The sequence below is a fragment of the Chroicocephalus ridibundus genome, chromosome 4, assembly GCF_963924245.1.
Source record: "Chroicocephalus ridibundus chromosome 4, bChrRid1.1, whole genome shotgun sequence".
NCBI classification, from domain to species: Eukaryota; Metazoa; Chordata; class Aves; order Charadriiformes; family Laridae; genus Chroicocephalus; species Chroicocephalus ridibundus.
Genome location: NC_086287.1, coordinates 9,612,181 through 9,639,248, shown reverse-complemented (window position 1 = coordinate 9,639,248; position 27,068 = coordinate 9,612,181). Strand labels below are relative to the sequence as shown.

The following is a 27,068-nucleotide window of genomic DNA, read 5'->3' as shown; positions in this document are numbered from 1 at the left end:
AATGATACTCATGAACAATAATGATATTTTTCACTTATTGCTTGCTTCAGTGCCTCATTCAGCTCTAATATCTGAAGTAGTCAATTGATCAAAGCTGAACAGAAGCAGACTTTCCTGTATGAATCATCAGATTAACCTGAATCTTAGTATCAAACACATTTTCCTAACTAATGCAAACACTTATGATAACAAATAGGTGTTTCATTTTTAGCCAAAATACTGACCCAAGGACAGCACAAGTTGATACCTTCACACCAGAAGGCAAACATAAAAGGCTTTTTATCTCCCAGTTTACAACACAAGCAGATCCCTTCCCTACATCCGTAACTCCGTTAACTTCTTGCAGATCATACTATGAAATACAGGCTAAAGCTAACTTTAGAGACAGGATACATAATCTGCTTTTAAGTCAACACACAGCAAAGCTATTGTATTAGTTACGAACTCCAACTGAATAAGCAGCTGTAATTACGTATTAGTATTACAAAAGATTATATTAGGGGGTTTTTCCCCTTAAAGTGAGGAAAACACAAAATAAGCTACCTCTCGCTTTGTGTGTACTATGAATGTAACCAGAGCTCTACAAATTTGTATCCTACCTTAGCGTGGCCTATCTTCTCTGCAAAACTCTTTACCACGAAAGAAAACCAGAAATGGAGGGTTAATACATGCTACCTCTCTGAGGCTCTGCATACGGTTTGCAAGCACACAGCCCTCCCCAGGCCTTCCTACTGTAAAGAGGAAGCCACAAGAAATTCTGTTCAAGCAGGTACAAGTTGTACAGCTGTTGGGTAAAACAGCGTAACTAACAATAAAAAAGTCCAAGAATCATGTGAATTAAAGCTTCACTGGTTAATGATGTTCTCATCCATGAAACAGGGTCACTTAAGTGTCCCGCAAGACTTACCGGGAACGTGCTGTGGGAAGAAAAGATCTTTTAAAGATTTCATGATGAAAAAGGAGAACTGTCAAGTCTGCTATTATCTCCCTCCTCACCTCGCTCTCAAAAATAAGCACACAGCAGTACAGAGACAACTAATTCCCCAAGTGTCTCTGTACTGTGGACATAAGGGGACGGGAGAGAGACAGGCGAAAGAGCAAGTTTGGTCTGATGGTGTTTATAGACAGGTCTGCTTTACTGTTGTTGGCCTCAAAATTGCCACAGGATGAAATAATCAGTCTGATTATAGACATTGACAACTAAGGGTGAAAATAACCTTAATTCACTTTACTGCACTTTTGAAATCTGTATTGTTGCTTGGAGGCTGGGTGGGAACGGTAAAAACTGCAGTGATTATCTTCCCGTTTACCTTCTCTCTACTTAGATGGTACGGCTGCTCTCTTCCCTCTCCACATCCAGACCTGTTTTTATTACCATGTCAAAGCTGCTGTAATATGGGCTTGTTATTCACACTCTTCCCAACCTTCCATACTGAAGAGACACGAAAGAGCGCACAAATGAGCTGTTCTCGAGTCCCTCTGTTCTGGGTAGTTTTAAACTACTCTGATCATGTTCTGTACTTCAAAGAAGTTCAGACATCTGCTCCACAGCATAGTTATTTCATGTAAAAGTTTATTAAGGTTTTTAGGCAATACAGTCACAAGGTTTTTAGGCAATACAATCAATCTCTAGAAGGACAGCAAACAGATTTTCTTCTGGCAAACTTGAGAAGCTTAAAAGAAAAAAAAATGCTTGAAAATGAACCAGAAAGCATGGGGAGTAAAACTAGAACTTTACCTTTGCAGTATAAACTCCTCCATCACAAAATGTTCTCCAAATGCCACATACAAGCATTGAATTTATAGCATCTCTTTCAAATCCATATTCACTTCTGTTACAAATTTGCCTTCTGGGTTTTAAGTTGTGCCTGCATGGTACGCATCAAATGACTTATTTATAATATTACTTTAAAAATCCTAGAATTTAAAAGAGAATACCTTGAAAGTATGATCCAAGCGTAATTTGGAAAGCAGCCTTTTCCTATTGTCATTCAGCATACCATCAATTTTTCTCATGTGAGGCAAAAGTAGCTCATCTAAAAGACACGTAAAAAAACCACAGCAGCTGATTATTAAGAGACAAACAGTAATGAAATACCTATTCAATCTATATTTCTACCCATTAACATAAAATGTGGAAGTAAAAAATAATGCAATTTGCACATAAACTAACTTCAAACGTGAGAGAAAAATCTCTCTTTCTGCATCAGCCTGCTAAGCTGATCTAGATGTTATGCAGTTTAATTGCTGACTGCAATCCCGCTCCTTCTCTGACTTTTCTTTGTTGAAAGGAAAAAATTAAGATAGAGCAATATAGTTCATAAATCTTAAGAGACAATTTCAAACCATTTCCTAGACAATCCTCTTCTGAGCAATACAACTGGCAGGTTTATGAAGACGAGTATGTGGTTTTGACATTCTCTGTTCCATATTACAAGAGATGACCCTGTTGGCATTTATAACATATATAAAGAAGTTGAGGAAAGTGCTTACTGATAAAAGTTATCTGCTGAACCACTGTAAATTGCACAATATACATTTGAGCATAGGCATGCGGCCACAAACGAAAATTTACAGCTCAGTACAGAGACTTCTATTTATAAAGTCAATTTCTTTGCTTTTAGTGGGACTACTGACATAATGTATGGGTATGAAACCTTGCGGTAAGTGTGCATTGACGGACAAGCAGAGCAAACCAGGAGAGGAGAGTCTAAAAAAACAGCATATAGTACAAAACCAACAGCCTGCAACTAAATAATATGTGAAATGATTGCTCTTTTGGGACCTTAATCTTTACACATGAGTGTTTCACTAAATTTTAAGAAATAGAACAGTTTTGACTTGTATCCTGGAGTCCACTATAGCAAGTAAGTCCAGACATTTTCTCCTCAAAGAAAAAGTGGAATACAATTGTCTTTGGTCAAGAATTTTAAGATTTCAGAGTTTGAAAAGCAGGATTTTTAATATTAGCAAGAATCAAAACTACTTATAGTTATAAAGGTATTTCTTCACAAGACTGTAAACACACTCTTGAAACACTGTAACTTGAAATAAGTGTTTGCTAAGATTTTAAGAGATAGTAACAGCAGAAAAAAAGAGCTCAGTTCTGACATTCACAGTACAAGCTTAATATAACAAAGCAGACAAAAACAGTATATCCAAATTACTTTGATTGTTCAAAGAGACAGTGCAAATACACATATAAATACATGCACACACATGCACTTACATAAAGCATTCTTCAGATGTGGGTATGTAGCTCAAAATTTGGTTGTTTTTTTTTTTTTTAATTTCTTTTTTTTAAAAAGATACATTGCCTTACTGATTAATAACCTTAAAATCTAATAAAAACATACAAATGTTAAACATACTGTACCATTGCTCTTTTCCAAGGCTTGCATTGTGTCTGGATCCAAGGCAATGCTAACAAGCAACTCCATGTAGCTCTTAAAAGTCTCTTTCATAGCTCTTGTATTCAAAAAGCGAGTAACAAGGGGAGCTGGAGGTACAAGCTCTGGAAAAAAAAAAAATCAGAATATTGTTATTTTTTTCCTTCAATATCCTGCATATACTTGTGGTTTTCAAAACTAAAGGCTTTCTCTCTTAAAACACAAGTGACCTCTGCTGGTATCCCAAGAGATTCAGACTCTGTACAATCAGAAATAACACTCAAACTACTTACATGCCTAAAACAGGTACAAACACCAAATCTGGTACAAATGGTACAATTTTTTGTAGAAACACTTACAATTACTTATAACTATCAGCATTTAGATTACTGTATTTTAGGGATTTTAAACGTTTTTCTATTATTGTACATGAAAGTCTAGAGAAAAGGGATAATGAATAACTTCAGCCAAGCAAAGTGCCCTAAATGCAGGTTTCATGCCAACGCAAGTACCTCCTAAAACCGCAAACCTCAAAGTCGCCAGACAGAGAAACATTCAAAAGCACCAATGTCACTTCGGAGCCTCCGTACCATCAAAGCTAATCCCACCTAATTGTCCAACTCACAAAAAACAAGTAAACCAAATTTTACCAGCAAAGCAACGTAGGCATATTTGTACTTATTCTGAGGAAGCTTTTATTTTTTCACAGACAGCAATTTTAAACACGCACACAGAGTAGCCATCAGTACTAGTAAGCATTCTGGAGCTTTTTATAGGCTCCATGTACGATACCACTATTTTGCAGTAAATTTAGCTAGCAAGGCTGTTCAACTTTCTCAGATACCCACATTTCTATGGGTGACAATCACCACCAGGTTACTTCAAATTTTAAATATGGGCAGTTGTACATATTAATGGTTATTTGGGTAAGTTTGCTTGAAAAAAACGTTATTTTAAAGGTGCTACCTTCAGCAGAGGTACTGCTCCAGTCCAGCAGCCCCCAGCTCACCTATAGTTAAAGTCACCGAGGCCAAAATGCTTTGGAAATACAGCAATACAAAGCATGGGAACTACACAGTTTAACATTAAACATACAGGAAATAAATAAAAAACTGCAGAAAACACTGTACATCTGCTACCACAGGTAATCTCTATCCACATAGTACACTTCAAAAATTCCTTTCTGTTCTGGAGAATTACTGCAAACGTCGTATCTCAAGACATTCCAAGACACCGTGAATATCTTAACAGCAAATCTGCTCAGCAGGCTGCATTTGAACAGCTGGCATCGAGACAAGAAATGAAGCAGCCAAAAAGTCAACTGCTTTTTTCTCCTTGGGTTTTGAAAAAACAAAAGTAACATCTGAATTTTGCCCACATCTGCACGCAGACAGGCATCGCAGGAATGTTATTTTAGACATGACACGGGGTCGCAATGGAAAATTAAAGAAGAATCCAATTCTTGAGACGTAGCTGAAAAATCAAATCAGCTCCTTCTCCTGCAATTGCACCCATCTTTAAAAGCAAGTAGTAGAAATATATTTATGTAATTGATAGACTACATTTGCAGTAGCTTCGGTTGAATACATTTGCTCACACAAAAACAAGAAGTAAAAAAGTTTTAAGAAATCAATTTTGTGTGGCACTGACAGATGATTTTTTTTTGCCTGATGCTAGTAAAGAAAAATTTGCAAGACCAAGCAACGTATTTTTTATAATACTAATTGCAGTTAAGGTCAAAACAGACCTAGGTGCTAACAATAGTATCTTGCTTACCATCCTCATCACTCTGGGCCTCAGGTGAAGAATCAGACTGGGAAGATGAAAACTCTTCTTTCCACTTTTTCCTTTTCTTTGGTGGTGGTTCAGCCTTTACCTTCGGCTGTTTCGCTTTGGGTTTCACAGAAGAGACTTTTGTTGCTGTTGGTTTTGGTGTTGGTGGATCAGGGGTTTTGTTGTTGCTACTACTAGGTTTGCAATGAATAGTCCTGCAATATTTACAGAGATGATCTTTATGAAAATAATTACCACAGAAGTTTTGGCATTAATAAAATTGGAATAGTCTTATTTAACCAGAATATATTCCCCACAGATTATATATACTTATTTCATTGTCACATCTAACTAGGAATTAGGTCATACACACTATAGTACTGTATTTGTGATATAAATGCTTACTTATCCTCAACTACCTAAAACTAAATAGTATTCCAATTTTATAACTAGATTGCCAGGCACAGAAAGTTTAAATTGCTTAATGTTAGTAAAATATATGAGCTACAGGAGATTCGAGCAAATATTAAAATTGATTATTTAATTAAAAAAAAAAGAATCAGACTTGACAGACTTAAGTACTAGTAATCAATGAGATTCACTGACAAAGTGAATTTGGGATATTGTATCCATACAAAGATGGGAGAGAATATTCAGGTAAAAATGCCAGAAATACAGGGTCTGGAGGACTGGAATAAGAAAACAGAGAACTCCTCTCCTTGCTCTTCCCACCACTCAAAACAGGAAAGCAAACAGGAAACTTAGCACCATAAATACAAAGTTATGTATTTTAGGACTAGTAACGCACTACGGCTTTGAGAACACGGCGGGGAATACAATTCTGGGAAGTACCAGGAAGGTTTTTTTTTTTGTCCAAATGGTAAAGTTCAAATGGGAAAGCAGCTAAATGTACAGTGGAAACATTGCTAGTATCTTCTGGAACACTGAGAAGAATTCTAGTCATCTGTCAGAGACAAAGATTCCACACCAAACTGGATGGAGACAATAGACACTAGGATGAGCAGAGGACTGGAAAGCCTGCCTTAAGATGAGGAAGCTGGAAGCCCTTGATTAATCCAGCTTAGTGAAATGAAGACAGAGGTGGAATCTGACTGCTCTCCAGAAATACATCATGCAGTAAAAACACCAGGGAAAGACAGAAATAAAAGCCAAAAACAGTACTGAGAGAAGAACATATGGATACAAGCTAATCACGATCATGTTTTGGCTAAAAGACAGGACTGTTTCAGAGCACTGGAGGAACAGGTTCTGGAACAGTCTTCTGTAGCCCAAGAAGAAAAGAGCATCAAAATCCTAGCCAGTTTCAAGTAGATCATGATTATTTTATAAAATTATCTGATAGCTTTGCTTTCTTTGACAGCAAACTAGACTTAAAAACCCCAGTTATTTCTTGAACGAAGAGCACTGTAACACTTTTCGTTACTGTTTACCAATATCTGATAAAGAAAACATGTCTGCATTAAATTATAATTATTGAAAATCCATAGAGAGATAAAACCTTCAGATATTATCTGAAGTTGTGAGAAGATAAAATAAGCTGAGCATTAAAGCATGACAGTTTGTACAATAAAAAAATCTGCATTCTTTTCCAAAAGCACAATCGAAGTTGAACACAAAATGCAATAGCAAAACCCTTAGCAAGTGAATGACAGTGAAAACCTTGTCAGAAGGAAGGCGACAGAGGAAACCTCAGAGATAGCCAAAGTACCTGTGGGAGAGACTCTTATGGTCATAACACTTTGCAGGATGAGCAGTATATTTACTAGAATAATCAAAACCATACTATGTTTGCCCTGCATTTTTTACATGGCTTGTGAGAGTGACAGACTTGTTTGGGTTTTATTTAGCCTTGGCAACGGTTTAAAAGCAACACCACTGGAATTATTGATTTTAAGGCACGGATAGGTTACATGGGATGACTAAAAGCTATATGGCTTTTTGCAGTGAGGTGAGTGGGATAGGGCAGGTACAATAAGAAAAGTAAAATACCCTCAGTGTGCAAGGACATACGCGAGAAGGAAAAACATTCTTGCAACAACCAACTTCAATCATCAACTTTTGGTTTTAAATTAACTTGCCAGGATTGAGAAGAAAGCATGGTACTTCTAGTATACTGGGACAGGATGGTCATTAAAGCCATCTGGCAAAACATACCAAATTTGCAAAGTCCACAGGATAGCAGAAAACAACACACAAAAATTTAAACTCATTACACCTGTAGGCTGCTATCCTTACATTGAGTAACAGGGCAAAAGACGACAGAAAGAAAATAGTGTGTGCAGCCCTAACATCTCTGAAATCAAGGATTATTGCAATCCATGGACTCAAGGTAGAGAAGTCTTGATATGGCAGAAATTTTTATCGCATTTCTTAAAGCAAAACACATAGTTCTCAGTTTCCAACTTAAAGACGACTTAAACTTGAGTTATAATTCTTGTTTATTAAAACAGGTTTGTTCTTAATATTAAAACAATATGGCAAAATGAAAAACAAATTGAAATAAAATACCTTGCTGACTGTACAGGCTTGCTTCGTGGTTTTTTTGAACATACTCTGACATATTCCTTTTTGTTTGCATTTTCAATGAACTTCACATACACTCGTTTGTATTTTGTTTTTGCATCCCCAAAATACCCAAGATACTAAAAAAAAAAAAAAAAATTACACAAGCGTTTCTGTTAGGTAAAATTATTCAGTTTAACAATTTAAAAAAATTTAAATACTAAAGAAAAAAAGTAGGTTTAAAAAACAACCTGTTCACATACAAAGATGAGCCATCTAACAGCATTTATAATTTAAGAGAAATTCTCCACATATCATTAAAAATAAGAAAATAAGGCAAGAGGTACTTTAGGCTTCATTTTCTCCCTTTACTTAATCCTCCCCATGTGTTATCCCAAAAGAATTATCTGCCTGGCAAAGGGCTGCCTGTTGAAATTGTGTTCTATCTGTATCCCTCCCATTGTGCAAAGCAGTTGGTTCCCAAGCCTGCTTCCACTGACTTTATTCTGGTTGTGAAAACTTGTTCCTTTACACAGCCTGAATGATACCAAAGAACCCATGCTGGAAAGCCAAGAATCTGCCCATGAATATATTTAGAGAGAATTTTAGAGTAGGAGGAAATCCAAGGATTCCCCCAAGGATGCTCGCTAGGAATGTATGTCAGAATGACATTTTATTTTGTTTCCTAGACTCCCATTAAGGAAATCAGTTCCCATGAAGCTTTACAAGGAATTTTTAAGACTCACACTATTAGTAGCAGCAAACTCTCTCTGTCCATCTCGCACTTCAGGAACAAACTTTTGCAATAAAGCCTTCTGTACTTTCCAAATGGCTGGAGGCTCTTTTCCTGTTTGCAAAGCAACCTGTAAGAACATAAAATTATTTGCTAAAAACAGTGCTTATTTTTCTCCAAGGAGTATGTTTGTGCATTATATTTTTTTAAGCAAGTTACCCAGGAATAAAATGGAAATAAGTCATTCAAAATTCCAAACCCTTAGTTATTACAAGCCATTTGTATCAAGACAGTATGACATGAACGACAAGAAGTATAATGCAACCTACAAATTTTACTTTCACGGTGATGAAGTTGTGACAACCAGCTTTGCCTGTGGTGTGATGCCTTAACTCGTGTACCATGCAACTGAGCCACAGAACTTTGTTTTTTAAAACAATATAACATTTTTCCCATTTTTTATTCTTTTGCCCTGTGAAATATTTATTAAAACAAAAATGCAAGAACCACAACAAGCAGCAAAAAGCTTGCAGAAACCCAGGTACATTACAGCATGATGTTTGCACCAATGTGAAAAGAGATAGTTCAGTATGAATTAGTGATCCAGATTTTACACTTTCAGTTCAACTTAACCACGAAAAAAAAAAAAAAGAGTTTGAGTTTATTTTCTTCTTCATGTAAACTATGTCAAAACAAATTTGTAATTATTAACTCTAATGAGAATTCTCTATAAATCCTACACACAAACTACTAACTCAAAAGCTCTCTTTTTGGAAAACATAAAGTCAAGTACTGGTTCTTTTCATGACTGTTTGAATAACTAAAGAAATAAACACCACAAAGATTAAAGTCCAAAATATCCCATAAGAAAACAATTAGTTTTATAAGTGACATGGGAATATTTTAAAACTGGTAACGCTTGTCTTATGTGACAAACCTACATGAATTCATTTGAAACTTAAACTCAAGAAGATAAACACACAGACAAGTAATCAAAAGTATTAGAAATTAACGGTAAGAATATTGTTGGCTATGATAGCAAGAAAAGGAAAGGCAACCATGCAGAAGAACTTAAAATGGAGAAACAACAAAAACAACACAAGAAATCAAAACCAAGGAACATTTCTATACTCATGTGAAGAGCTGTCCTGGTTGCTTATGGAAGCCATTTTTTCTTGGAATAGAAAAGCAGAACCCCTTCCAAAAAAGACAATTCCAAGATCTTTTGCAAAAGCCATTTCACATGTGAAAGCCTACTACTATCTTAAAAAAAAAAAAAAAAAGGTAGTGAAAAATTTCTGCCTTTTAGTATTAATAAAAGATAATTCCAAGTTCTCACAGAGGTTACCAGCACGAGATTTACTTTATTATGTATGTAGCATAAAATGGATTATGTACATACAAAATATATTCATAACCTGCACTAGAAAGGCACCTTTAAGGCATCTTGGCAGCATCCAGGGAATATTAAAATAGAAACAGAAAACGAATCTGCAGCATTTCCCCCTTTGGTGGTTTGTTGAGGCTAAATTCCTATGCAGGACTTTTCATTATTTTTTTTTTTTCCCCACAGCAAGTATTCAGATTACCTTTAGTGTCTCTATATCTTCAATCTTCACTACAAATTCATCACGTTCTCTGTACATGCCCTCTCCTCCGCTGTCCATATTCTCCTCGTCGGTACATCCTTCTATTGCAACAGTTGCCTGTATCTTTGCCAACTGGTCTGAAGTCACAGCATCCTGTTGAGCTACTTTTAAGGCATCAGCTGGATTCATTTTCTCCTGCACGTTGACCACAGGAGCAGTTGTCTGTGGAGATTCCTGCTTTATTACAGCAGTAGTGGCGGCGGCAGCAGCAGTAACAACTGTCATTTTTTCAGCTTCTGAAGAAAAAACCCAAATTTTACTTAAACAAATTATCAAGGATTAGCAACGTAAAATGGGAACTAGGTTTATTTTTCTTCTTTTCTGTTACAATACATATTAAACAACTATTCTAGGAAAAACAACTCTTCTAGGAGTTAAAATCGAAGCATTATCTTGATCACAACTAAACCTTAAACAAAACCAAAATATTGTAGCTAGTATACCTCTATTTGTATTAAACTGCTGCATCTATTAGCATCTAGAAATAACAAAGGCGAACATTTTAGAAAAACTATTTGATAGTTACAGACATAATCAACAGGAAATACTGTTGTACTTTGTGCGAATAAGCAAATACAATAGTAAAGGTAGTAAGTAAAGTCTTTTTAAATCGGATTTAGGAAAGGGAAATACGCATGAAACATTAACATCTTTGCTGTATGACTTTTGGACATTTATATCGTATAATAATGTAACTGGAAGTTCCAGATTAAAACTTTGGCAATATCCTAATAATTTTTAATATTAGCAAAGGTGAGCAATGAGAACTGATGATCAAAACAAAGAAGGGAAAGAACGTTGTTCTTCTCCTCAATGCCACGGAGCCAAAGGATACCCCCACCTTTCAAAATTACTATTCTTTCACAACTGAAAAAAAAATTACAATCCTTTTAAGGTATTACTTTATACTCTTTTATACATATTAGTTTTAACACTTACTTGCTGATCTAAAAGAAATCTAGTTATATTAGCTATAGCATAATTAGTATTACCACTTAGAAAACTGGCCTGAAGCTTGAGAAGACAACCATTTCACAGTTTTGTTACAATCACTGTTATTTGTTGACTTTTTCACTTGAAAAAAAAATAGAAAAAGATAACATGACACATATTTTAACAAAATTGATCCAAACCAAATTATTTAAAAATCAAATTAATCTGTTGATACAAAAGCTATATACCAGATACATGAAGATTCATTAAATCAATTCCGTAAAATTGCTAAGCCATGAAATATGTTCTTCTGGGATACATCATATCACATTATTGCAAATACGTTGTATTTCTTTGTTCAGGGAAAGCTACGTCAGCTTTAGACACAGCATTATTAGTACCCCAAGCATATTTACGCATTCTTCACAACAGCAGATAAGTGTACAAACACTACTTAACGCTACCAACAAAATACTATCTTTTAATATTTGACTTCCCATACTTAAGAACAAAAACAGACAGAAGGAGGAATTATATGAAAATCTGCAAAATAGCAGCAAGTAGGGAAGAAGTCATTACTAAGCACCTTGTGCGATTTACAGTCTTGTATACAACAGAACAGGAAGGTGAATTCAAGGAGTTATTGGTATAAATATTACAACCTTATGAATAATAAAGAAGATACAGCAATACTGTAAAAGAAATCACTGCAAATAAAGCACTAACGGAAATGCCCATCCAACAAAAAAGCTTATTAAAGCTAACAAAGTTCAGCAAGAGGCTCAAACTGTAACATTGTCCACATTTTGGAATTTGGGGCGGGGGGGAGGGGGGAAAAGGTCAACGCTTTCTTGTTTAAAATACATAGTCAACTGAAAGAAACATGAGGAACTTCATCTTCTGTAACAGACTTTCCAAAATGCATCAACTTAACAGAATCTAAATAGAAATATCCACAGAAGAAAACAGAACAGTAATTAGGATGACAGATTGTTTAGTGTAGAGTGGATTCTGCAACCTTTTTCTGGTATTTTAGGTCTGATTATTACAATTTAAGTTCAGTTGTTCTATTTGTTTTTCAGTAAATCACATCACCTCCCGAGAAAAAAATTCTCCCTCTTTCTTTTAATCTAAAAAGAGAAAAAATTACTTCATAAAAATTACTTCATTCTACTTTGTTAAGAACCAGCCTATGGTTCATGGATCCTGAGAAGAGTTTAAGAAATGTTTCATTTTCTCCCTGTGATTATTTTGGAAGGCAATGGTATTTCTCTTGAATTAGTGTACAGTTTTGTGATTGGCTGGATAGTTTTTAATTGCTTACCAGAGAAAACAAACTTTACTGACAAGGTCTATCTAGGCAAAAATATGCTATATGTTGAAAATACTTCAAAACAAAGCAGCATCAGTTAAAAGCTGTGAACACCGACGTACAGCATAGACATAAACAAAGTGAAAATGAAAAGCGTGTGGAGAATTAATTAGTGATCAGTGGTTGCTGCTTGCCCCTCCCTGCCCAACACAACCCTTCCTGGATTTCATTCCTTTGTATCAACACGAAGCTACAACACTGATTAATACGGCTGAAATCAAAGTCAAACGACTCCCATCTTGCACAAGACCAGCTAAACCAGTGCTTAGTTTACAAGTGCAAAAATTGTTTTCACAAACATATTCTGTGCAACTCCGTCATCACAGAAAGTGGATGTTTAACTCCACCTACGAAGAACTTAACCTCTGCTGATGGCAATTAATAATATGTTCTTTTGCCAGATTTGTTTTAAAATAGATTTAAAACCTCTGACATGATGGTTTGTTAAGGTTTTCAGATGAAAATCTTATTTACCATTCTAAGCCAGAGAAGAAGAGAACAGACACATTATTCCAAATTCTGGGCTAAAATAGCTTTTCGGCATTAGAAGAGTCCTACTTAAGTGGATTGAAAAAGTTTATCTACATATTATCTAACTGTGAAAAACACTAGTTCATAGTCAACACACCTTTTGAACAGAACTCTTAATTATGGGTGCAATTAAAACCAAAACCTTTACCTGAACTCAAGATAGCTAAAATTGTTTTTTGTTTTTTCCCATCAGCTACAGAAACCTCCTTCAACATACGCACTTCTAGTAACTGTTTTACCTGATTTATTCTTTCTGTCAGATGTATCATCCAGGGCGGACAATGCAGTGGAGATGCTCTTCTGAAGATCATGGTTACCCCCCACAGAATCATCTTCATCAGAAGAAAATGAAGGCAACGTTTCTAAATTTTTCTTAAGTTCTTCATCAACTTTTTTGGTTGGACTTTCTCCGCTAACCTCAGCAGCAACAGGTGCTGCTGCTGCTGGCTGAGGCTTTGCAGAGGACTGCAGGCAAGGGGCACGAACTATTTGGGTAACCGGCCGCCTAGTCCTGTTTGGCATTCGTACAGCTGGAGCTGAAAACTGTTGCCTAGGCCCAGACTTTAGAAAGTCTAAAAAAGATGCGATAAATCCCGTTTTGACTTCAGGCTGTTTTTCTTCAACTTCTTTAATTTTTTGCCTCATTCTTTCCTGATGCTGGTAAGTATCATAACAACTTTCAGAAACAGGAGACGAGTATGTCAAGCATGAGTCGTTTCCTCTTGAATTTTGTCGTTTACACTGTCCACTTCTTTTAACTTGTTTCTGAATTGCACTGTCATCTTCTGTAGCATTTTTGTTTTGGCTTTTTCCTTTGCTTTTTTTCTTCTGCGGGTTCCCTTGAGTTAAATCGTGGCATTCTTCTTCAGTTCTACTAATGGTTCCATCTCCACTTTGGGGCACAGACAGTGGCTGCAATGGACCCTTTGATTGGTTACCTGCTACTGTACCATCATCACCACCCATATTAAAATCATTCTCTGAAGCAGCACTTTCTTCACTTAAACTCTTACCGCTTGAAACAAATTCTGTGTCTCTCGCATTCAGTGTACCATCAGCAGAAGCATCATTATCTTCTTCAGATTCATGACTGATGCTAGATTGTTTCTTAACTGGAACAGACCCTTGTTCTTTCTCCTCTTGACCAAGGCCAAGGGTGGGAGAGGTTATTCTCGTTGCTACGTTTTGATCGGGTGTTTCAATGTGTTGTTGATCAAGGTTCACAGTTTTTGTCTGGATTGTTGACACTGGTGTAAGATTTATAGTAATTTGGCCTCCGTTCAGAGAAATATTACTTATGCTCGCTGGCTTTCCAACTACAGTAGGTGAGGCACTGAAACCAGAAGACACGTGTCTTACATCCATTGATCGGAACTGTGTTTTAGACTCCTCACTGTTTTCAACAGACTGGATTTCCTCTTCGTTAGAAGCTGACTTGGCAAAGTCAGATGGTGTCACTCCACAGGCTGCTGCTGCTAAGATGTCATCTACGTTGGATAATATATTCCTCTCATCGCTGAGAAGTATAGATTCTGGGAAACATATTGAACTAAGAGAAACAAACTGATTTTTTGAATCATGTTGATTTGTCTGAGTAAAATGATCTTTTGTTGTCAAGTGTTGCTGTAGTGGTTTTGAGGGCTCAGAAATGTCCATTTTCATTACTTCTGAATTCTGAGTATGAAGCTGTTGCTGAGAATGGCCCCCATTACTTTGAATAATATGACCATCTATCTGAAGGAATGGATGCGTCACCTGTTGAGGACTCTGTATTCTCTGCACTTGCGGTGATGCCTTTGCCTGTCCTAAACCCGACTGCAGTATCGACTGATGAAGAATCTGCAAGTCACAGGCTGACTCCAGAAGTACCTGTGCACTGGGCAAACACAGCTGATGACTGTGTCTTAAAGCATGCGGTTGAACCTGTGATGGTGTACTAATGACTTGGCCTTGCTGTTCTTGAGCTTTACTTTCATGTACCTTATGCATAAGAGGATGTTGCTGGTTTAGTTCTTTAGCACTCACAGTTACTTGTGTGGTTTGCATTAAATTAGCTGTCTTTTTTATATCATGGCTTAGGCTAGTGATAAGGCCAATATGCTGGGAAAGCTGTTCCACAGAACTGACCATTCTTTCATCTTTTTTTGTTCCTTGAAGAGTAAGTCCAACAACTTGATCTTCAAGACGAGAGTTACTTCTGATGACACTTTGAGAGTATCTGTCATCTGCTTTTGAGGCCCTATAGGATGCATCCTGAGCGTTGATCTCCTCATCGGTTAGCCTCTGAGTGGAAGATTCAAGAGTAGCTTGTTGCTGCAATGACTGCATATCCTGCATTGATAATTCTTCCTCCTGTTTTGATGAGGCATACAAATTAGAGTCAGACTTCCTTTTAACATATGACTTCGTTTCTGAGGAAGGCCTGTTGTTCTGCAGTGTCTGTGAATGAGCTGGGGATGCAAATGGAGGAGACTGGACAGATGGCAAAAACTTTTGAGACTGCGGAGAGGAGGATTCTTGTGACTGAGAATTCTGCGAAGAATGTAAAGAAATGTAGCTCTGATTAGGACTCGAGGCTGGAAGAGTTTGAATCCGGGGAGAGGCATTAAAGGAAAGAGAAGGCGATGTTAATGTTAAAGACTGCCCTGAAGAATAGCTTTCGGAAGGACTAACAGCTGATAAAACTTGTGATTGAGATGAAAAACTAACTTGGGATTGGCTAACTGGAGATAAACCCTGAGAGTGACTAGAAGAATAGCTCTGAGATTGGCTGACTGAAGAATGTTCCCTCGTTTGCCCAGAGTAGTTCTCATTTGGAACTGAAGTCAATACCTGTTCCTCCGAGGAATAACTTAGAGTTTGACTATCAGAAGTAATAGTTTGCGATTGCCCAGAAAAAGTCAACGTTTTATACAGTGAGGGCAGCTTCTCAACCTTGCTGGATGAGAAATCCTGTGAGTGACTGACAGGTGGCACATTCTGAGCCTGGGATGAAATATAGTTTTGGGACTGGCTGACCGACAAGAGGCTTGGGAGCTGTGCTGTGGAATAGATCTGTGCTTGGCCTGTAATGACTGAACTCTGGTTTTGTGCAGTTTTGGCATAGCTTTGTGTCTGCACAGTGGGAGCTACACTTTGAGGTTTGGGGGTCTTCGTTGACCGTGGAGGCTGTTTCACAGAACAGTTTTTCACTTTTGCTGTAGAAGCAGATGGAAAACCAGGTGACGGAATTGCAGACGTGTATGACTGAGCAAGTTCCACTGTGACTTGGGAAGTCTTCTGCTGTGGTCCTCCATTGCTCACCTGAGTAACATCTCCAACTGGGCTGCAGGATAATGCTGAGTGCCTAGATGTATCCTGAAAATTAACTCCACTTGTACTCGTTAAATAGCTGTGTAAGGAATGCTGTGAAACAGTCAGTTGAGCCTGAACAGACTGAGTACTTGAAGGCCGCTGATGGTGTTTAATAACACTACATTCTCGCTGAAGTGCTCTATCGATAGAAGCGGTAGAACCAGTAAAGACAGGTGTGCTATACGCCTGAGAAACCTGCTGAGCTCCTCCAAGGGTTGAAGGCAACAAACTAAACTGAGGTTGCAAAAGATGGGGTGCAGATTCTTGAGCAGAACGATACGTTGATGACTGGGGTGGTATGCTGGTACTTAAAACAGAACTGCCTAGGCGCTCAAATGTCAAAGCAGTTGGAACAGTGCTTTGTGATGTTTTAATCTGTAATAAAGGATCATGGGTACTTAAGAGACCATTTGATGTAGCACTGAAAGTAGTATCTTGAAGAGTAAGAGAAGGGGTAGTAGCAAAGTTTCTACTGCTGAAAGTGTTGGGATGCTGATATGCTGATAAAGCAGATGTTGGTGGAAATGTTCCAGAGGTTGGCAAAGCTCCAGTAACAAACAGTTCTGTGGCTGTTGAGGAATGCATACCTGGAAAAAAACAAAAATAAAACAAGAAGGGAAAAAGAGCATAAGGGAGCTTTACAAGTTACAAAACTCTGCATTTCTGTAACTAATTTAATTTTAAGATCTTACAGTGTTTACAAATATAACCTTCTTTAGAATCACCATCACCCTTTTCAACAAAAACATAAAAAAAAAAAGCAGGCACTTATTGTGGGCAATTTTCAAACTGGAAGTACAGGGTTTTTTTAAGAATTCTAAATTCTGTATCTACAGTGAATTGCCGAGGGAAAAAAAACCTCATATCCTTAAGATGCTAATTGTGGATAAAAAAAATTGTACAAGATTAATTCTGCTTTAAGCCTGAAAGTTCTTTATTATTTTTTATTTTGTTTTAAAAAGAAATTCATAGTAGAGGACAACAGATCAAAAACCCTGGACACCTTTAATATACCATAAAAAGACAAAATTACACCATAGCAATTGTAATACATACACAGTTAAAGGACCAATCCCATCTCCTCCATCCACCCTCACCAATACTTTTATAACTCGCTTCATGTGAAATACTTCATAGCTTAAAAGTGAAATAGCTAATGGCCTATGCACTCTGTAATGTAAGTTTCTTAAAGGAGGGATTTGACTTTCAATACAAAGAATAAATATGATTCGTATGCTTTCTAAAGTAAAACACTGGAGTCCAAAATATCCATAGACAGCAACTATCTGCACAGTGCAACAGCCACTATCCAACTGAAAGGTATAACATTACTTATTTGCATCCGGATATTGGTATGACATCCTGGCTTAAACAAGATTTCTCAACAGAATATACTACTCCAACTGAAATAGGAGCGTGAAATTCCCTTGCAAGCTTTGGGGCTTACAGCAGCAATCCATATCATTCAGTGCTTTTCACCTTGTAACTTGTAGGTGCTGGTGATGTTTGCGTACTATTTCTGAAGTCCATGAAAGAAAGTGAAGGCAAGTTTGTTCTCAGAGAGGCTTAAAATTCTTGTAAAGGAATCTGTAAAGGAATCAATTTCCACTGGGAAATTTACAAGTGTATGCAAGTCAGAAAAAAATAAAATTACTGGTATAATTCGAACTTTGTCAGTTCTTCTCAGATACTTACACAGCTTTAGCTTCAGATCGTTTAAGAATAAACAAAAAACCTCTCAGTAAATAAAGCTTGTTTTGAGACAAATACTTAAGTTAAAAAAAAAATCCATTTTCATTTTAAAATATATTAAGTCCCCTTAAACTGATTGCAACTTAATCACAAAATTGCTTTGGAAGTTTCAGATGAAGCTGCAAAAGAAAGTCTTTGTTTCTCTATTTGAGTTCAAGACAAACTGATATGAAGAGATGTGATACTGAAGGAATGCCAAGGTATTTTTTATGAGTCAACAATAAGGTCTTTCTGAGTAAGAAGCATAAGCAGTGTTTTAATGCTTTGGTTTTTTCCTATTCTAAAAATCTGCAACACCGTGTACAACTAGGTTCTCTTTCACTGATCCTTACCACTAATGCACAAAGGTAGGGGCATGTGGGATGTGTAGGGAAGTGATGGTGCCTCTGTACTGGGCACTGGTGAGGCCTCACCTCAAGTACTGCGTTCAGTTCTGGGCCCCTCTGTACAAGAGGGACATTGAAGTGCTGGAGCGTGTCCAGAGGAGAGCTACCAGGCTGGTGAGGGGTCTGGAGACCAGGTCATATGAGGAGAGGCTGAGGGAGCTGGGCATGTTTAGCTTGGAGAAGAGGAGGCTGAGGGGAGACCTCATTGCCCTCTACAACTCCCTGAAAGGAGGCTGGAGAGAGGTGGGTGTTGGCCTCTTCTCCCAGTGAATAATGACAGGACCAGAGGAAATTGTGTGAAGTTGCGGCAGGGGAGGTTTAGATTAGATATTAGGAAGAATTACTTTACTGAAAGAGTGGTCAGGCACTGGAACAGCCTGCCCGGGGAGGGGGTTGAGTCACCATCCCTAGAGGTGTTTAAGAAACATCTAGATTTGGCACTTCAGGGCATGCTCTAGTGGCAGAGATTGAAGGGGGGTTTTTTTGTGTGTATGGTTGGACTCGATGATCTCAAATGTCCTTTCCAACCATGAAGATTCTATGATTTCTCATCTGACCTGTATTTTTCCCTTCTCTTCCACAAATTAAAGCCTTTCCTACTATGCAGGTAATTTCTTAAACCAGACAAGAGCCATTCACAGAAGCACTATTATGGCAGAACTGCTGTGTTTTATGTTTTACTTTTCTAGAGGAGCAGACAAAAGGTATGGCAAAGGTAGTAAGTTGTGCACACAGACAGCCCTCACTACCCTAAGAAATCAAACCACTGATAATACATCCCACATATCAAAGGAAGACTTGGTAGGACAATATAAGAAACACACTGTTCCTCTTTCCCCCCCTCCCCTCCATGCCCCAAATCGGCAGTTGTAGGGTTTGGAGTAATACCCATAGTAAAAGAACCCTTCTAAAGAAAGGTCACCTTGAAGAGTAAAGAGCACTTGGTTTCCCTCATCAAAAAAGTCTGCGGAAGACAAAGCTCTCAAATGACACTTGGGAGGATTGAGGGATACAGAAAAGCAGCAAAAGTATTAAAGGACAACAGAAAGCTCAGAGAACTGGTAATATTGAAAATAGGCTTACTGATGAGTTCTTAGTAATGAGTACTGAGAAGTCTCTCAATCACTGGTACCAACATCAAACCCGACCCACAGCATGTCTCCCCATTCTTCACAATTCACTGTTAGGCAGGCTGCAATGGAGAAAATGCTAGGACGAAGAGAAAAAAAGATTTCTTCCCAGCTGACAATCTGATGTGAGGATGGGTCAATCACAACTCTAAACACCACTGATTTATATTATGATTTTTTAACAGACTTGCAGCATTTGTCTTCATCTGTGCTCTCACACACCTGCTTTTGTCCATGGTAAATAAAAAGCCACATTCTCTCCTGAATTTTTTGAGTGGCTCTTCATGGAATGCACCTGCACATTACACTTAACACACCAAGTGCAAACTGTCAATGAAAGGCTTGTTTGACTCTTCCCTCTTCCTACCTTATGCCTCCTCCCCAAAATCAGAACCAGTGATCACACAGCTGCACTGATCAGTTTGCTGATACAGTGGAAAACCATCCCACCAAAGGAAAAAAAAAAAACCACCCAAACTTTTTCTGTCAGATCAGTGAATAGATCTGATTCACTGCACAGCTGTATAATCACCACAGGAGATTAAGCAAAACTCAAAGCTACCCACAGATGCAGCAGCAACACTTATCTTGGTGTGGCTGTCTACAGCAAGCTCCAAATATGCAAAGTTTCCTGCTCTGCACAGAAGGCTTGACAGATGGGGGAGGTTTATAGAAGGCAGTCCGTCTGCCGAAAAAGACGGCATGTTTGTTTATTTGTAAATTAGATGACTTATTTCTATGTGACATGCACCTCAGACCTCTTTTTGAGAGCACCTTGCTCATTACTTCTGCATACAAAGGGGCTGAAGTTGTTTATTGACTTTTAGTAGTAATATCACAGTAGAACCACCATGAGAGGGAACAGAGTTTGAGAATGAAAGATCTGCTAGGGTGTACAAGCAGTCTACCTGAATATGCTTATGGTGTTAGTGAGACTAATTCCACACAAACTTAGAGAATAAATTCGACTCACTGGACAAAATAATATCCTATACATCTAAATTCCCTCTAAACAATTAGAACTTCTGCTCATGTAATTCTTCTTCTAATACAATTCTTCTGCTAATTGTAATTTCATTGATTTTGAGATTTTTAAATACCGAGACAGAAGAGAGGTAGAAGACATGTAGCCTTTTCAGCTGGTCAAGATATTTTTGTTTCAAATCCTCTCAAGCATGCAATATAATCGTGACAGAATTTTATTTCAAGAGAAATTTTTCACCTGTCTGCCAAGAAGGAGCCCTGAATTGTGGTAAAAGGGTAGATCCTGAAGAGACCGTCTGAGCGGTACGAGACTCAATAGCAGAGAGAAAATTCATAACTGAAGAAGTTTCCTTAGTGTTGCTTCCAGCACTGTGCATACAGGTATCAAATATTCCTGAAAGACCTAGACAGGGGTGGAGAGAAATGGCACAAAACAGACAATTCAGGTGAACTTGTAAAAAGCTCAATCAAGTAACAAGGATATACAGTCATAGTTAACTAAAAATAACCTATGAAACATTAGTGATGTTATTAAAGTACATTGATTTTTCAGTGTTTAACTGTTTTAGTACTGCAACTGTAAACTGGAACTTAGGTATATTAAATTTATGTTCAATATGATGCTTAAAAGCAATATTTAGTGAATCAATCAAATTCGTCCTTCATCTGTTCCACTCTTTACATGAAGTGTTTAAACACTCGTAATTCCTTCTTAAATGGATTCAACTTCTCTGTATCGACCTTTTCCCACTTTGGGCAGCTTGTAGCAGTTTGGACTTTTCTGCAGGACTGGCACAAGGAAAGTTGTTTTGGTTGCATTCCCTGTTTCAAGAAACACCTTTGTGTGTTCCTGTTGCTCACATCTTTCAATGGCTTAGGGCTAGATGGGAAGCACTGGAGAGATCCACTTTTGAGTAACTGAGATTATGTCAAGACTGCAAGGTCTACACCCTGCAGTGTTCTGTGCAGTTCTGACCCTCCATCGTCCTGATTGAGGACCTGGCCAAGAGACTGCAGATTCCAGCCAGCACATGAGCTCAAGTAGCTTTCCTTAGAAACTGCGTTGCAAAGTGAGCATGAAGAGGTCATGCCCTGTCTTCTTCTGACATGGAAACAGGATACCATCAGAATCACAGACAGATCCTGATGCAGATGTAAATTTTAAACTTTCCCCCAGCACTATGTCTTATTTTGCACATGTAAGTACTAGCAACAGTGTGTTCCAACTTGCATTAGTTTTTCTATTTGCTTTAGTCTAAAAGAACTGGCACGATTTCTGCAGTTGGCTTTGAGGCATACTTAACATTTGGCCCTTATGCATAGGCCAAATCTTGAAAAGCTGTATTTTAAAGAATAAATGCAGTTTCTTTAAGAGCCAACAATGTTATTGAGCATAACCTCGCCCTTATACTTTCCTTCCAACTTACAACATTTTGATAAAACCTAACCACCAATTGTTAACTTTGTACTAAAAACTCAGCTGTTCTAATACCACTTACCACCACCTGCATGACAAACTCGCTCCGATTATAAAATTCATCAACTTGAATCAAAATTATGTAACAGTCTGGGGTATTTTTCTTTAGCTATTTAAGTTGTAACCTCATGATATGGACAGTTACCAGTAGGATGGTGTGTAGTAGAGTATCCAGAAAGCTGATGAGAAGCTGTGTATGTCTGTCTGTGAAGAAGATCTGTTTCTGAATGCGATGAATGTCCTCCTCCATAGCTTAAGCTAAGGAAGAAACGAAACATTATTAACAAAAATACACAGCTATAGATACAAAGTACAACTATGAAATCTCAAGGACAAGCTAAAAAGCTGCAGAAATAAACCAGAACATAAGGCCAAGATCTGACAGATGTGGCTGTGCTAGGACATCACTAAAAATGTTAAGCAGATTTAAAAAAAAAGTACAAAACCCAATGAGACAAAGGTGGGGGTGGGGGGGTAAATCCTTACAAAAATCAAAGTTCATCATGAAAAAGTCTACAACGGACTATCAGAAAGACAGAGGTCTTCCTAGTTCAACTGTAAGAAACACTGGATGGACACTTCTTGTAATGATTTACTGACACAAAGTCTGCAAAGCAGATGACTACAAATACATGCCCAATTTAACAATTCAATTTCTGATTCCATTAAAACTTACAGAACTACATTTTCTACAAAGGCCGGAACGCCAAAGGCTGCAGGAGCAATGGTTTTTAAAGATTTTGTTAAGTTTTGGTACGATTCTAACAAAACTGACAGTGAGCACAATAGTAAGTCACAAATCTCAGTCTTCAGACCTCCTAGCATTAAATATAAGCTAATGACCCAAAGTTTTTATTTAACGTTTTGAAATGAGTCATCTAAATTAACATAATGTTTTAATCGGGCTTAATGGAAGCAAACTGAAAATATACAGTGTCTGGGCACATGCAAAAGCAACAAAGCAGAAGATAAAGAAAAGCGATCTAAACATCAGGCAACATTAGGAACCTGCCCAAAGTGCTAATGATTTCCAACTTAAAAGGCAGAAAAAGGAGGGAGAGGCAAAACAAAATCCCAAGGCTTTCAAGCTCCCACGGATTCAGCTCTGTACAGCACCTGTCAAATGGAAAAAATGAAAGCCAGCGTGACCGAGCAACCATTTATCTTCTCCTGTTCTTGCCTTGCCGACGTTAAGTTTATAGGTAGCTGCTACTTACTCCTGTGCACATGTGAGACTGCTTTAAGTTCAAAATTCAATTGTAAACAGATGCCCAAAAACCCCAAACAGAGAAACCCACAGTCCTCCCTGCTCACTGCTATAAGGGAGACTTCCCTTACCCTCCTTCATCCCCTGGGATGAGGGGGCAGTCCCTCTGCATAAGGGAAAAATCGAACACTTGGTGCCAGGAATCATGACATCATGGGAAACTTTTATAGAAGTCACCAAATAATACAAAATATTGGCAACACTACTGGATTTGCTTCGTTTTCATTAAGGTGACAAGAGGAGGCGGTGGAGATTTGATGAGCCTGTAAGAGCACTGTGACCTCCACACATTACGAACCAGCAAGAGCCTATGTGTAAGGGACACATTTTTGACTTCTAGATTAACTTCTATGCCCGAGAGGTACTAACAGGGGATATATTTTCCATTTCAGCTGCTTATAGCATAGCAGTGCTCCTACAGACTAAGGCACAAACCTAAAGAATGAATTAAAATCCTCCGAAAAAGCAAAGAACCTCAGCTACAGCTTTTCACAGTTGCAATCCCTGTCTAGAACTTTAACACCTATCACAGCAATAATTACCTTTTAGAGAATCACCAAACCACAATTCAGAGTCAGCGTGCTTCTTTCGTAGACGGACCTTTGTGCAGTTCAACACTATGAATCAGCAACTGATTTCTGTTATATGCTGACTGAAATCTAATGATTTGCATCATCACTATGGACAACTGGCAGGCATAATTGCATGACGCTGTAGGTTATTTTTTGATTTACAGCATTAAAAAATGTTAATATTTCCAAACAAAAAAAAATTACAATAGCATTCTGCACATAAAACATTATGCAACTAATAAAGCTAATTTAAATGCAAATATTTTTACAAGACAAATTTTAAAATTAAGGTGGTTTGGTTTTTTTTTTTGAACAAACTTGCATAGCTAGGAAAAAAACCATACAACTTAGGACACGATGTTTTCTTCAGCTTTTTTAAAAACAAAACTGTGCTACATGAGAAAACATGCTTCTAAACGGAGTCACGGTAATGCACACATTGTCAGCACGAGTTATCTTCACCGACACAAATGCTGATCACGTGAAAACTTTCCATGTGTAAAAGGTTTTACCTAGTTTTACTTTCAGGTTTTCTTAAAGCATTTACCTACATAAAAGGATGTGATGCTGACTTTGTTTTCATATACATTTTAAAGGGCAAACTATGAAGTCACAGTACGTATATTGGTCATACAGCGGAACACCTTCCTTTTCCCATTTCAGGCGTTTTTGGGCGGAGAGGCGTGTCTGGAGTTGTAGGGGTCTTCTAGGAAAGCCGGCCTACACTTTGCAGCAAACATCCTTCCAAGCGAGGGGAGACCCACAAAAACTGGTACAGATTGCATCAAGTAATACTGCATCATTCCTCCTCGTACATTGTCACAGAAGAAGGTCATGAGCAAAAAGTGGATGAACTTTACTTTAAATTCACCACCAGAAAATTTGGGAAATTGAAAAATTAGTTTGCTGGGGGGGGGGTTGTTGTTGGTTTAAGGTTTTTTTTAAGTTTGATATTTCTACTTATTCTGGTTGTTTGGTGAAGATTGTGATTCATTTCCCCCTCTTCACTCCCTTGCAATAAACACCTTTTTTGTAAAGGAAAGGAACACTATATGCAAAGACTAAAAGACAGCCTAACACACAAGCTTGTAGACAAGGCACGATGTGCTGAATGACAAAAGCAACTTGTAAAAGAAACTTAGACAAAGACTTTGTAACACTGAGGAAGCTAGAATTAACACTGGGATGCAAAATAACCTCTAGACTTAGTATCTCAAAAGCCTTGTTAATTACTAGAATCTCAGAATTCTAGTCATTATGAGCATCATAAGAACACTCGAAGTATATGATGCCTTTTTTTTTTTTAATTTATTTTTTAATACAAACACTCAGGTCATAGTTAATGAAACCGCAACCTCAAAAATGAATCTGTCTTTCAATAAAAACATTGTATTTATTAGAACAGTTAATTGTTTATTGTATAATTACTAGTTGCTGGAATGTAGATTCTTATCTCAAAAAAACCCTGCATATATGCCTTCAGTTTACATAAGCTTATCCTAAACACAAGCACAGCAATCTGAAAGAACATTACTGCCTCAGGGTTTCCTTGTATAAAATTTAGCTTTCAAACAGACAAACTTATACAGCATGTAATTCGCATATCAAAAACACAAATTTAGCGTGGCAAATAACATTATGGCTATCTAGCCTTTTGCACTCGAGTTTCAAAGTTTGTTAAAATTGCACGAGTTCTCACTTGTACTGAAATGTCAGATTAGTTACTGAAGAGACACATTCACATAGCTCAGTACTTTGTTATTTGTTATCATTAGTTGCTACACAGCGTTCCAAAAACACTTCCCCCTTATCACTGATATATCACAGAGATTTCTCTCTTCTACTGGCACAGTTAACTGCACAGTGGAGTGATTACTGCCAGAAAGTAATACAAATTTGACATACGAATTTGGAAAATAGTTCCCCCTGAAGTATTTTTCATTGAAATGGTCCATTCCATTTTAATATTTAAGTGTCCTTTTAGAGATGTCCTATAAAGAGCCATCATTATTTGTCATTGCTGTAAAGATGCAATCAAAAAATCCTTATGACAATGAAACGACTCAAAAATTAATCTGTTTTTTTTCAGCTACGTCAGTTGGGCCAACAGAAGATTATTACCTCTCCAGTAAAATTTCCGGAAGAAAACATATAGCCATTGCACTTAGTTACTAAAATTCCTCAACCTTGATTAACAACTCCTTTTTGTTAGCCCATACTGTCTTTCCAGAATCAACTCTTCAGATATCTGTTTCTATTGCTATTCTTATGACAATTCATTTTCACAGCATTCTTCAATCTAGTAGTTTCAGATGAATTTAGGTCTCCAACTGCAAAACGTTTTTGGGTTACCTTGTACTTGCCACCCTCCTCACCTGCTCACACCATGATCTGGTTTGCACTTTACACAAATGATAGATGCATTTCTCAACGTCAAACACAAATGGAAGGGTTACAAGGAAAAAAAATTTAGTTGCAATAAGCACTGTACATACAAATAGATCTTTATTTGTAATTCTCTCATTTTCTTCAAATAACCTTGCTCTCCTAGGCACCCGTACAGAATGAAATACAGAAACAAAACCACTTTAAACAAGCATCTTAGTTTACTTAATACTCAATACAAAAAGTATCATTGCATGGAAAGAGGGCATTTTCATCTTTCTATTTTATTCCCTAGACCAATTTTCATTAGAGCTTAGCAACTTTAAAGATTTTTTTTTTTATTTTTTTTAAAGTTTAGTAACAGCAATTATTCAAGCTCTAGGGAAACGTTTAATGCCTACAGGAAAAACAGACCTGGACTTTTAAGCAGCAAAGGATACTCCTGGGTGCAATACCTTGTTCTTAGGCACTTTCAACTCCTGCCTCTGACAAAGGGAAATTGCTGAATAACCACATTAAAATCACAGAGCATTTTCTAAGTATTCAAACCGTGCAGGCCGCACTCGAAGCGAAATGAGACACCTACAAGACCAGTAGTTGCACAGGAAACCCCCAAACAGAGGAGAACGGGGATGGCCAGTGGAGGGGAAGCCTCAGCAGCACAACCCCAGGCTCCGGCGCAGGCTGACCAGTCTGAGGTCCACACCAACCAAACCCAGCGAAACACAAGGAAGGAACCCAGCATGCACCACACAGGTGATCACATTTGAGATGGACCAGGGAAGCAATATGATCTCATTTGTGGGCAGCCTCTTCCGCCTTACTTAAAACAAGAGGAGCTTCCTGACTCCAGTGGGA

The 27,068-nt window shown here is 37.6% G+C and overlaps 1 protein-coding gene across 4 annotated transcripts in view; it reads right to left on the bottom strand.

Annotated features, from left to right (window-relative positions):
• Nucleotides 1-27,068, bottom strand: part of QSER1 (glutamine and serine rich 1) — a 47,506-nt gene that overhangs the window by 7,980 nt on the left and 12,458 nt on the right. For 2 of the 4 annotated variants that reach the window (XM_063332926.1, XM_063332928.1), the window contains exons 2-10: nt 22,132-22,244; nt 20,748-20,912; nt 13,143-16,844; nt 10,008-10,303; nt 8,432-8,548; nt 7,692-7,825; nt 5,166-5,377; nt 3,377-3,514; nt 1,939-2,036 (exon numbers count right to left, since the gene is read on the bottom strand). In XM_063332926.1, the coding sequence (XP_063188996.1) occupies nt 1,939-2,036; nt 3,377-3,514; nt 5,166-5,377; nt 7,692-7,825; nt 8,432-8,548; nt 10,008-10,303; nt 13,143-16,844; nt 20,748-20,912; nt 22,132-22,244 (4,975 nt within the window). Of the gene's footprint in view, nt 1-1,938; nt 2,037-3,376; nt 3,515-5,165; nt 5,378-7,691; nt 7,826-8,431; nt 8,549-10,007; nt 10,304-13,142; nt 16,845-19,478; nt 20,210-20,747; nt 20,913-22,131; nt 22,245-27,068 lie in introns of those variants that run through there. The other 2 variants (XM_063332927.1, XM_063332929.1) reach the window with 2 other exon arrangements.